The following is a 12291-nucleotide window of genomic DNA, read 5'->3' on the forward strand; positions in this document are numbered from 1 at the left end:
TGCCAGGTTTCCCCTGGCCACATTCAGCACTGAACTCCGACTGTACGGCCTTTCCAAATTAGACTTACTGTGACTGTTTACAATAAGTAGCACAAACTACTTAGCAAATAATTATCTCAGCTGAATTAAGCAAGAACACTAAATCCCCCAATGCTCCATCATCTGAACCTGAAGGCAGGCAGGAGGCCAGATCCCAGCCCCTTTTCCCCATGTGCAGTCCAAGCTGTAGGCCAAGGGGATTCACTCCCAAACAAAGGAGTTAAAGGAGTCTGAAGAAGCACCAGTGACTCACTGCAAACAGGGATGTCACATTTATTTCTCATAGGGAACAGATTGATCGTGACTAAACTACAAGATTCCTTTCTCCTGCATATGTCTGAGCATAACAAGCCCAGGGCATGGGGCCATTCACACAAAACTGGGCAACTCGCCGGCCTTCAGTACAAACACATTCCTGACCGCAAAAGATGATGCAAATGAATTGTTCAGATGACCAAAGACTGCCATCCTAGCCCCTGAGCATTGTCAGGAGCAAATCTCCTCGTTAGAAGAACTTTAATCTTTTCTAGCTATCCTTCAGCAGAGCAATGTTCACCCACCTGAGCATCTAAAGTAGGACTTCTACCCTGGTGCCCAAGAAATTTTCAAAAAATGTTGACAAACATATTTCAATATTATTGCTTTCTTTTGTAAAACTATACAATTCATTTTATATATTTAAAAGGGGTCCATGGTACAAAGCTTAATGACCCTTGCTCTAAGAAGCAGGAGAACACTGTACAGAGTAAAAGCAAGATTAGATGATGATCAACTGGGATGGCCTTGGCTCTTCTCAACAATGTGGTGGTTCATGGCAATTCCAAAAGACTTGGGATGGAAAATGCCATCCACACCCAGAGAAAGAACTATAGGAAACTCTTGGGAGTTCTCTCCATAGAGAACGATGGGGGATCGGAACATAGAATTTTCACCTTTTGGGAAGTTTACTTTTTTTCATGTTTTTTTTCCTTTTGTTCTGATTTTTCTTTCATAATATAAAATATGGAAATATGCTTTGAAAGACTGTCCACCTATAACCTATATCACATTGCTTGCTGTCTTGGGGAGAGGGAGGAGAAAAGAGAAAAAAAACTGGCACTCAGAATCTCACAAAAATGAATATTGGAAACTATCTTTACATTTAGCTGGAAAAATGAAATACTATTTTAAAAAATAACTTAAAACAAGTCTCTCTTTACTTTCTGTTGGCTCAGCCTGTCCAACTCTTTGAAACCCCATTTGAGGTTTTCTTGGTAAAGATCCTGGAGGGGGATTGGCTATTTCTGTTTCTAGCTCATTTAACAGATCAGAAAACTGAGGCAGGCTTAAACATCTTCCCCAGGGTCACTAGCTGGGAAGTACCTGAGGCCCATTTGAACTGACTCCCGGCCTGGTGTTCTGTGCACTCTGGTGCCCCCAAATGGCCTCTCTCCTCCCTACTTCAATTCAAAAAGCATTTGTTAAGCACCTCCTGGAGGCACTGGGGACACAAAGACAGGAATGGTAACAGCCTGGGCCTTCAGAGAGCTTCCACCCTCCCAGCACAAGGAGTCTATTGTCGGGTACTTGTCAAGCACCTGGGTTGGGCACTATGCCACACACGGGCACACAGAGGCAAAAGCGGCCCCTCCCTGCAAAGAAGGTGCCTGCTAACTGGGGGAGTGAATGGGAATCATCCCGAAGGGGAGGGGGTAGTAAAGTCTGAGGGGGCCGGGAAGGGCTGCTGCTCCTGGCCTTGGGAGACATGGTGGGCAGCGACCAGGGCAGCCGGATCGCTGGGCCCGGGGAGACTGTGTCCAGTACAGATTAAATCAACCCAGGGAAAAGTAAGGAAATTTAAAATTGTAGAAAGCAAAAACCTTCCTTATTCGCATTTGATGTTTTCTGCAGGTGGGATTTTTCCCTTGTGATGTTCTCACAAGGTGACAGATGTTCCCAACATATTTAAAAGAGAGCATTTTTCACTAATGTCACTGAGTGACATTACCAAAAAGCCCTTCTATTTGAAAGTGACTCCCAAGCAGTTACTTCCATTTTATCAAGAATGCAAATTGAAGACGTCATTTTATTACTCGTTGATCTGAGAACTAAACAAAACCCAAACCAAAGCTTCATTCTCCCTATGGTATTTAACACTTGCTCTTCTGTTTCACACACATTGAACTTAAAACACAATTACTGATGGCAAGATGTGAAAACTGACCCCCACAGGGACTTGTCGTGCCCTTACCTCCAGCATGTTGTAGATGATATAAAGTTTGATAACAGACTGTCCCCTTATCAGATGATACATCATGGAGTAATCGACATAGTGCATCATGAAGAAGCAAATGACCAATATCACACCCTTCAAGATGTCACAGATCTGAGCAGGCTGGAGCAAACGTCTGTCCCTGAAATAGAGAAATGCAATGAAAACATCAGGTCTGGTTTATGGGGTTTCAAAATAAAGCCCCTCTTGGGGCAGCTGGGTGGCACAGAGGACAGAGCACCAGCCCTGAAGTCGGGAGGCCTCCAGTTCAAATGTGACCTCAGACACTTAACGCGTCCTGGCTGTGAGACCCTGGCAAGTCCCTTAACCCCAATTGTCTCAGGAAAAAAAAAGATTGAAAAAAATGGCCTCAGTTGGCCTAAGAGTGGAACACAGGGAAGAACACCAATTATTCTTTAATGCACACAAATCTAAATTACAAGCAAAGTCAAAGTGAATCATCTGGAGCCACTATGAGGGTATCAGAGAGTAATACTAAGAATTCACATCTTGACAGCACTTCCATTTTTACAATCCCGTTTCTTTACAACAGTCCTAGAGGTAGAGTACTCCTAAGACATTGGACAGATCAGGAAAGTTACAGAGGCCAAGTGATCCCCCCAGGATCACATAGAGAGAAAATGAGGGTCCAGGTCACCTGGCCCTACCCATCACCCCACACTGCTTCTCCAGTGTAAAAATGGGGAGCATAAAATATTACATATAAAACAGTAAGTTTTGACAAACTCACTGTTACTATTGCTAATGATGTCGTGGGAATGGAAAGAATATCAATGGAACCCGAGATTTATTGGGACTGCCATTTGATTATAAAATTAAAATATGAAGCTCATTCTGAAGCAGCCAAAAGAACAGCTGGGTCTCATGGGAGATAAAGCACTGTCAGAGCAGGACCAGTGGGGGTTTGCACTGTCTGGGGCTGGACTACCCCCATTCCCACAACTATTACCCTGTGACTGGTCTGGGCTATGGTCATACTCCCTACCTCCCCCCACCCCGACACACACACACACACACACACACACACACGCACACACACAACACATACATACAGGATATGGATGGTATTCTTTCCTCACCCAAGTGGCTTTGACTTTCCTGTGTCTCTGGTGTATTTTTTCTCTCCCTCCCCTCATGGCTTTATCCAATCGTTAGAGATTCCCACAATTTTGGAGGCAAAAAAGATCTTAAAGACCATCCAGGCCAACATCCTTATTTAACAGATAAGAAAAGGGAAAGGTTAAATGAATCAAGATTGAACAAATAAATACCCAAAGACATTTAAGGCACCAGAAACCAAGCCTTCTGACTTTAAGCCCAATGATTTTTGAATTGTATCATATACCATCTCCTCCTCCCAGCATGCATTCATACTGACTTAATGAGAAAATGTCAGAGATGCCAGATGAGAAAATATCTTGTAGAAATTGCCCAATGAAAAAACACCATTCCTATTGTAAATAGAAATATCTCATATTGAAATTGTTTCTGGCTGAGGCAGTTGGGGCTAGGTGATTTGTTCAGGGTCACACAGTTAGAAGTCTTAAGTGTCTGAGGCTGAATTTGAATTCAGGATACCTGACTCCAGGGCCAGTGCTCTATCTACTGCATCATCTGGCTGTCCTTTATGTTAGATTTTTAAAGAAAAAATTCCTATCATTTTTATAGTTAATAACTACTAAAACAGAAATCCATAGGAAAAATGATAACATAACTGGTACTTTTAAAACACAAAGATCTCTTCTGGTTTTTAAAGCAGACAAATTTAAATGGTTATTATACTTGGGAGACACGTCATAGGAAAATAGAATAAGAAGTTAAAAGAATGGAAAAGAAAAAGCAATTAAGTTACATATTGCTTAGTTTACTTAGCAAAAGGGTATATCCTTTGTGGCCACTTTATAAAATTACATTTATATTTATGTGGAATACAAAAATTAGATCACTAATTTAAAGCCATCACAAAGCACACTGAATTGTCCAACCAAAAGACATTGCTTTTCAACCCTGAAACACCGATTTCCCCAATTTGATTCAGATTGTGTGTGTGTGTGTGTGTGTGTGTGTGCAGGCAACATATACACGTAAGTATCCCAGGCGTATGTTTTCCTCATCTGGACCAAGCTCAGCTGCACTGCAGTAGGACAGAAGGGAAAAGGGCCTAGGACTGAGGTCTGCTGTCTTCTCCCCTCAGTAACACATGTTTCTCCATCTATTAGTAGTTGCACAAACAACAGTCACCAAAGAGTGTGACGCGCCAGATGAGGCGGCGCGTTCATCATGAGGCTCCTGGTCGGGCGCTCAAACTCGGCAGTTCTGAGCTGGACTGGGACTCAGAGGACTCGGCTCTGTGGAGAGAAGCCTCTAGGCCCATAAATAGGCTTAACTCTGTGTCCACAAACAAAAACCAAAAATCCATAATGTGAATTGGGGAAAAACTGTCCAGATTCAGGAGGTCTATGAGGTTCACTGCAGCACACGTAGCCATCTGGGTAAACCTTTAAAAACTCCCCATTCCATAAATCTACCTGGAGATGTCATGTTAGCACATGCAAAGTTGTCTATTGTTGGGGAAAAATACCCCAAATCAAACCTCATCTAAGCCCACCAGATAAATCTATGTTTAAAACCCACAAATGATGGTTCTGAATTTCCATCAAGTTGGGGATTTTCCTTCAGATTTCTGGCTCACTTTCAATGCTAGCAACTTTCTTCAGATGACACTTGTTCCAAGCTGCTGGAGAAGGGCATGTTCTAGCACTCGACATCTTAGTATTCAAAACCAGGTTCCTCTCAGCCCACTCCCTTAATGTTTGTCCCTTTGCACCCTCCTGACCTTCGTTTCACAATAACTCCAGCCTACTTAACTATCAAGTCTTGCTATAATGAAGGTGAGCAATGAAGGAAACCCTCAAAGCTAAAGAAAAGGTTCAAGGAGTGAATTCTTTCTAGGGGTGGAAGACAGAAGTTCAAAGGCACCAGGAGCAGAGAGAGCTGAGCATGAGCATGAAGAAGAGTAAAAGCCCTCTGGGAGAGCCAACAGTCTGTGCTAGGTTCTAAGGCTGAGAGGGGAAGCTGGAACAGAAGAGCTTTGGGCCTGATCCCTAGGATCGGAGGGAGCCACAGAAGTTTATTGAGCAGGGAAGGTATTCTGTCTCTCTTGCTCTTTAGGAAAACTCACTTTGCCAGGTGGGTAGAAGATGCACTGAAGAAGGGAGAGGACTGAGGGAGGGAAACCAACGAAGATGCAACAGGACTAGTTCAGACAAGAGGTCACAGGGATGGGAAGCAAGGTGGTGTCTGCATGAGTGGAGAGAAAAAGACCAACGTGGATAAAATGGAGAAGGCGGGCGACTGCTTGGACATTTAGGCTGAGGGGGAGGAAGGAGCCGGAAAGGATGCCAGGATTATCGATTTGGGTGCCTAGAAGACAATGGGACCCTCAACAGACCCGGGGCGTTGAGAAGAGGGACTGATTGGATGAAAAGAGGAATTCTGTTTTTTAGATGTCACCTTTGGGGTAACGCCCGAGGGGACATCCAATCTGGGGTTTAAATGAAGCCTGATGAGAGCAGGTTATATCACCCACCTGCTCAACTGAAGCAGAAAGTGATCCCTAAAGGCCTCTAAGTGACTGGGAAAGCCACAGATTAGTATTACCGATGTGGTATTTTTATTGACTTTGTTAAACATTTCTTAATTTGAATTTTGATCGTGAGTGCGACACTTCTGCTCTAGACCCAAGCCCACTCGATGCTGCCTAAGAGATCATCAGCTTTTTAATTGCTACAAAATACCATGAACTTCCACGGAGTTCTCAAATCCACTAAAATAGCTAGATCTTTTTCTAAGAGCTATTTGGTTACCCCTCTGCCGTCTCACACTCATGAACTTGGTATCTGAAATCTCAAAATAACACTTTACATTTACCTCAATAGGTTCAAACACTCTTTAATATGAATGCTATTCCACTAGCACAGATTGCAACCCTTCAATGCTGTCTCATCCTCTGTGATTCTTATACGTGTGCTCCCAAGGACTCCACGGGCAGCTAACTCTCCATATGTTACAGACCTTCTTTAAATATTTTTTACATTTTTTAGCAAAGTAGAACTTGACTATCCATCTGTTACCCCTCACAAAATCATGTTATTAACCAATCCACTTTCTTTTCCAATCGTACTTTCCCCAAGTAATGCTCCTTACACCAGTGGTATCAAATTTAAACAAATTAGAAAACCACAAATTAATGCTATTTGAATTATACTAAATTTTTACTTATTTTATTAAATAACTCTCAATGATATTTTAATGTTTTAGTCAGCACTTGGGAGTCTTGCAGGCCTCTAGTTTGACACCTCATGTCACTTCTTGTGAATAGGTCAGTGGATACAAGCTACAATTTACTTAAATTCATCAAGTGTCTCTTCAGTGACTTTTGAATCACTCTCAATTTGAATTCTTTAGAAATCTGAGTACTTTATCCAGAGAAATTAGTATTTAAAATGGTCATTTTATTTTTTAGAGAGGAGTTATCTGAAATCATTAAAAGCACTGAGCAGTTTCTCATGGCAAACTTGAGGCATCTGCCCCTCTTATTCCATTCTGGGTGTAGAACAGTGTCTGAGATATATAGAGTACAGTGATGTGTGTATATATAACTCAATGTATTAGGCATTTAATGCATTTAATACTCTGTACACAAGATATTTTTCATCCTTTTGGTTTTCCCCATGGGAACTATTAGCCTGATCCTTTTTAAGTAATCAAGATTCTCACTGAAGAGGCCTTGTGAAGTTCTGAGTTTGATACAATTTGTACTTTACATTTTACATGTTATATTCAGCACAGTGTTCTAAGCTGTGGAGATTTCTGATTTGTGTCAGCTGATCCTCTTCAATTTTGTTTCAAATGTATAACTTTATCAGCAAATCTGATAATCTATGCCATCTATGCATTTATCAAATCCCAAATAAAAATGTTGCCATGACTATACTCATGGACAGATCCCTGGGTACATTCAACAGGAATTACTGAGACAAGAATGGCTACCCTTAAAATTCAGTTATTCAATTGTTGCAAACCTATGGCACCTAAAAGGAGCAGAGAGCTTCATTCAGAGTAAGAAAAAGTAGGTTTAAATTGTGGCTTTGTCATTTGCTCTGAATCAAGGGCAGTTCATTCAATCTCTCTGAACCTCATCGGAGGAGAACTGGGTGAGATGGATGTCCAACTCTCTCCCTGTGCTGTGGCTGTTCTGTGAGCATCTAATTCCCTTCTTTTCATCTACATACACGCAACTTTGACTGTTCCAGCATTGTCTTTTTGAAATGGTTTCTGGAACATGAACCAACAATCAGCACCAGGCAGAGGGTGACTGTGTGTAGATGAGAACTACAGTTTCCTAATCTGTAACATTAGGGGAATAGATTAGCTGGTCTCTAAGGTCCCTCCCAACCTTAAATCTATTAAAATATATAATAAATCTATTAAAATATTAAAATATATTTACAAATATAAAATAAAAATCTTATTAAAATATAGGAACATTATTTTACAATCCTTTTTAAAATATATATATATTTTTAAATCAAACTTTTTCTTTTAGCTCCTTATTTAGCATACATTTGGAATAAGAACATATGTTTATAGATGTATGTGTGTGTATGTGTGTGTGTGTACACATATACATGGTTAATGTTCAGTCCAGAACTTCAACTTCATTCTAATTTCTAGCCCAAACAAACTCACTGCAAATTTCCACAGAGGTGAATTGCTTATGTGATTGTAGAAATTCACACTCTGTTATAATCTCTTAATTGGATGTCATGGAGATGTCTATGATATTCAGACTGAAGATCATGACTTAACTGAAGAGTTGGAAAAAACAGGTGGACTCTCGAGAAACAAAAGTTTTGTTTTCATCTAAATACCCTTGATAAACAAAGAGGAAATTTTAAATTTGAACCACAATTGCTTTTAAAGGCTAGGCTTTTGCAAAATTTTGTGTGGGCATATTAAAGATAGTATAGAATCTAAAAATTAAAAAAGACCTAGTGTTACAATATCGTGTGTGTGTGTGTGTATGTAACTCCAATAACTTGGGTCAAAGATAGTACTTTTTGTCATTGTAATTACTTTTCCTCTGTGCCTTTGAAACAATGTGAGAATAGTATTTCCTTCTCTAGTGTTGAAAAAGATGAATAATTTTGAAATATTTTTCCAACAATCTACTTCAGATATTAGTTTTTCATCACAAATGTTGACATAAACTAAACTGCGACTTAAAATCCTAACAACTACATTACAAATGCACAGAAATGGGGGAAAAAAATCTCAGGTTAGAGAACAAAGTGGAAATGGATCCCTGATTTTTAGCCAGAACATAAATTGTCTCAATTTTATCTGTTTTTTTTTTTTTTTGGGGGGGGGAACACAGAGGAAAGGACCAAGATGGGACAAGGTGAGGGGGGGAGGAGTTGTGTGGCCCTTTGATTTCATCACTGCAGGATATATACAGATCAGGGACTCTTCTGTAGCTAGCAGTTTAAAGAGCTGCACTGAGATGTAGACCCACTAATGGACCGACAGAAAGAGTAGGACCTGAAGTTAACCTGTCTATCTCCTAGCCCAGCTTTCTATCTACTTCTTGCTTTTTGTATAAAGAAATTTTGAGGCAATATTAACACTCCAAATAATCTCTCATAAATTCAGTAAACTTATACAAGGAGCCAATCTGAAAAAAACTTCAGTCTTCCAAATTAATTACAAGTGTGGCTTACACAAAATACTCCATCCTTTTGGCACAACATCTTCCATGGTTGGTTGTCAGGCTTCTGTAGTCATTAATCAATAAATCAATTTACTATTTCTTACTATGTGCCAGGCACATTATCAGGTGCTGGGAGTACCATCTATTTCTGTGCCCTACCAGCTAAGGGGCAAAAATGGAAAGTTTTAGAGAAAAGGACCCAAGTCTGGCCTTATCTCCTTTTACTTCTTCCTTCTACTTGGTTTCCTATTCTTCCTCTTTGGTCCTCTCATGTCACAGCCACAATTAAGACAGTTTTGTGAACTGAGATGGGCAAAGTAATTCAAAGAGAATAGACAGAAGGGAGAGAGAGGACAGCAAAAGGAGAGACAGAATGAAATAATTCTTATGTTTAATTTGAAATATAAAGGCAAAGGGTATCAAACATATGATAAAATAAATGTGGAAGTTAAAATGTCAACAGACCACTATTGCAAGTTTCATTTTGTAATAAAACCTGTGGCCCCTTTACTGAATTGTTTTTTTCTTGGCATAGGCTGATTTTTCAGCTACTTGTGAAGATCATTGAATGAATTTAAAGATATTTAAGGATTTAAATCAGAAGCTAAAATTTTTAAATATCTATGAATTATACTTAAAACTTGTGATTAATATGTACATATATGTATATGTGCCCATGTGTATAGGAAGACTTACATATGCACATATACACACACACACAAAGATTTATTTCTAAGATGTTTCATGAGTTGATGGAAACGTTCAAATGTTCTTGAATCCAAATACTATAATCAATAGCTAAATTCTATGATAAAACAAATTATTAACAGCAAATGAATATGTTATTATTAAATTAAAAATTTTAAGGGTTCCTTGGAACTTAAATTTATTTCAAACTATTCTAAAAAAGAGAATTTTTAAAAATCAATTTCTTTGGGTGAAATATTTTGATCACATAAACTAGATGTTATTATAATTACACAATAGGGACCATATTTAGCATAAACAGACAAGTTAAAGAATATGCTTGAGGCTAGCCCAAAAATAATCAAGGATTAGTTTTTATAGTTATTTTCTTGATGTTAGGAGAAGTGAGGTATATAAAACAATTTATACATTTAAAAAATAAGCTATTATTGTGAGCTACAAATACTTCAGGGAACTAAACTGCATTCTTACACATGAAAAGCATATTTCCACACCAAATGATTAATGCTGCCTAAGCTGTTTACTTTTGCATTGTGACAGATATGAATTTGAACTTATGTCAAGTTGGCCAAGAGCATAGAAGGAAAAATCAGGGTCTACTCACCACAAGGAGTCCCTGTGACACCATAATCCATCCTATAAAGGAAGTGAAAGGGCTCCTCCCTTGGGTCTGATTTACAAGAGAGAAAGAGAGAGAGAAGGTTGTAATGTTGCTACCCTACGCAAGAGGGGAATCGTGAGGAAAAGGTGGACAACAAATTTTGATGTTATGAAGCGAAAATAGTAAATATGTACCTGACCTTATAAGCTACTTAAAGAAAAAAGAAAGATGGCTCTGCCGCAGTAAAAGGAAACACATTGGCTTCCTCCCTGCATTTTACAAAGAGCTTTTTCTATGTGAATTTTAGTGGCAGCAATAACAGGGCACACCAAAAATCAAGCTTGTGCATAAAAAATAAAGTTGAATTTTGTCCTTTTTTTTTTTTTTTTTTTTTTTTTTTTTTTAAATTTTGAGCCAGGGTCTCCTCTCTTGCCCTGGCAGGAGGTGTAGTGGCTCCTAACAGGCTGACAAAATGCTGACTACCATGGAAGCTTTTAACCTCAGTCCTTCTTCTGACCTACCCGGGCCAGCTAGCCTTTGTAGGCAGCCTGACAGATTCTGTTGCCAGGGATCACCACACAGAGCAGATACCCAATCAGCTTCAGCCTTACTGAGGCTCAGAACTTCCAAATTCATGTTTAAACACCAGCCTTGCCTCCTCTGACAGGAAGGCCTACAGGTGACATATCCCACTGAACCTGGGCAGTAAATTGCATTTTTAAAAGAGAATTTTTAAAGAAGACACTGTCAGTTAGAAAACTGAAAATCTTTAAGATATCGATATATAATATGAAAGAAAATCTAATAAGAGATTCTCAAATCCTTTCAATTTATAGTTTTAGAATCTGAAGATGAACCAGAATTCTTTGATGGAAGTAGTTTGATAAGAATGTATTTAGTTCCCCCAAAGGCCTCAAGAAAATAAGAGTTAACTATATAGTTAGGATGAATTAGCAAGAAAAAAAATTAAGTTAGAGAACAAAAAACACCCCAACTTTTTTTTCTATTCTAAAAAGCCTATTTTTTCTATTAATTTCATAGAATAGTTTTAATAATAAACTGTACATAAAATAAAGAAGCTAAAATGAAACCACTTAACACTGCAAAGAGAAATTTTTTGAAGAAAAACTTTTTAACAGTAGGTGACATTTTGCCCTAAAATTCTTTCATTCAATAATTATATCAAATCAAAATGTACAACTTTTAAGGGTAAAGTAGATCAGCTACAGTATCAGTAAAACTAAAAAACTGTATAGAAATGATCAATTTGTGATTGAATTGTTGCTAAGAAAAGAATGACTTGACAGCTTCACCTGACAGTAGAAAAATTTATCCTTTGAAACCACTTCCCTTTTCAAGAAATGAGGATTTGTTAGTTAACAACTGAACACAAGCAAAGACCTATAGATCATCTCTTCTTATAAAGATTTCAAAATGTATAAACTTTTCTTTCAGTAAGCTTCTAGTCTCTAAGAAAAAGGAAATAATTCTGTGTAATGGCTCTTTTTTATGAAGATGGAAACTTTTTTTAGTTTGTAATACAACATGTTATGGAATTTCAGACCTGTAAGAGCACTCAACTACTCCAACCCGCATGCAAGAGAGGTCCACCGTGACGAGGCAGCAGCCTAGTGATGGCTTGGGCCCCTCCTGTGGCAGACCGCTACACTTCTGGACTATTCTAACAATGACCCAACTTTTCCTTACAAAGTCTTCAAAGTGTCTCTCTGTAACTTCCAGCCACTGCTCTTTGTTATGTCTTGTCAGGTCCTATCACACAAGCCCTTCAAATATAGATTCCTCCAGCATTTCTCTTCTCCATGCTAAACATCCCCAGTTCCTTCAGCAAGGACCTTCTTCTCTGAATGTTCTCCAGCTCACCAAAGCTTACACTGGGAC

General features: G+C 39.0%; 1 protein-coding gene across 1 annotated transcript in view; it reads right to left on the bottom strand.

Annotated features, from left to right (window-relative positions):
* The window catches only part of TAPT1 (transmembrane anterior posterior transformation 1), a 70798-nt gene that overhangs the window by 22569 nt on the left and 35938 nt on the right, over positions 1-12291 (bottom strand). Inside the window, exon 4 of the mRNA XM_031942740.1 lies at positions 2270-2432. Coding sequence (XP_031798600.1) covers positions 2270-2432 — 163 coding nt within the window. The remainder of the gene's footprint in view (positions 1-2269; positions 2433-12291) is intronic.

This window comes from Sarcophilus harrisii, chromosome 6 (assembly GCF_902635505.1).
Source record: "Sarcophilus harrisii chromosome 6, mSarHar1.11, whole genome shotgun sequence".
Taxonomy (NCBI): Eukaryota; Metazoa; Chordata; class Mammalia; order Dasyuromorphia; family Dasyuridae; genus Sarcophilus; species Sarcophilus harrisii.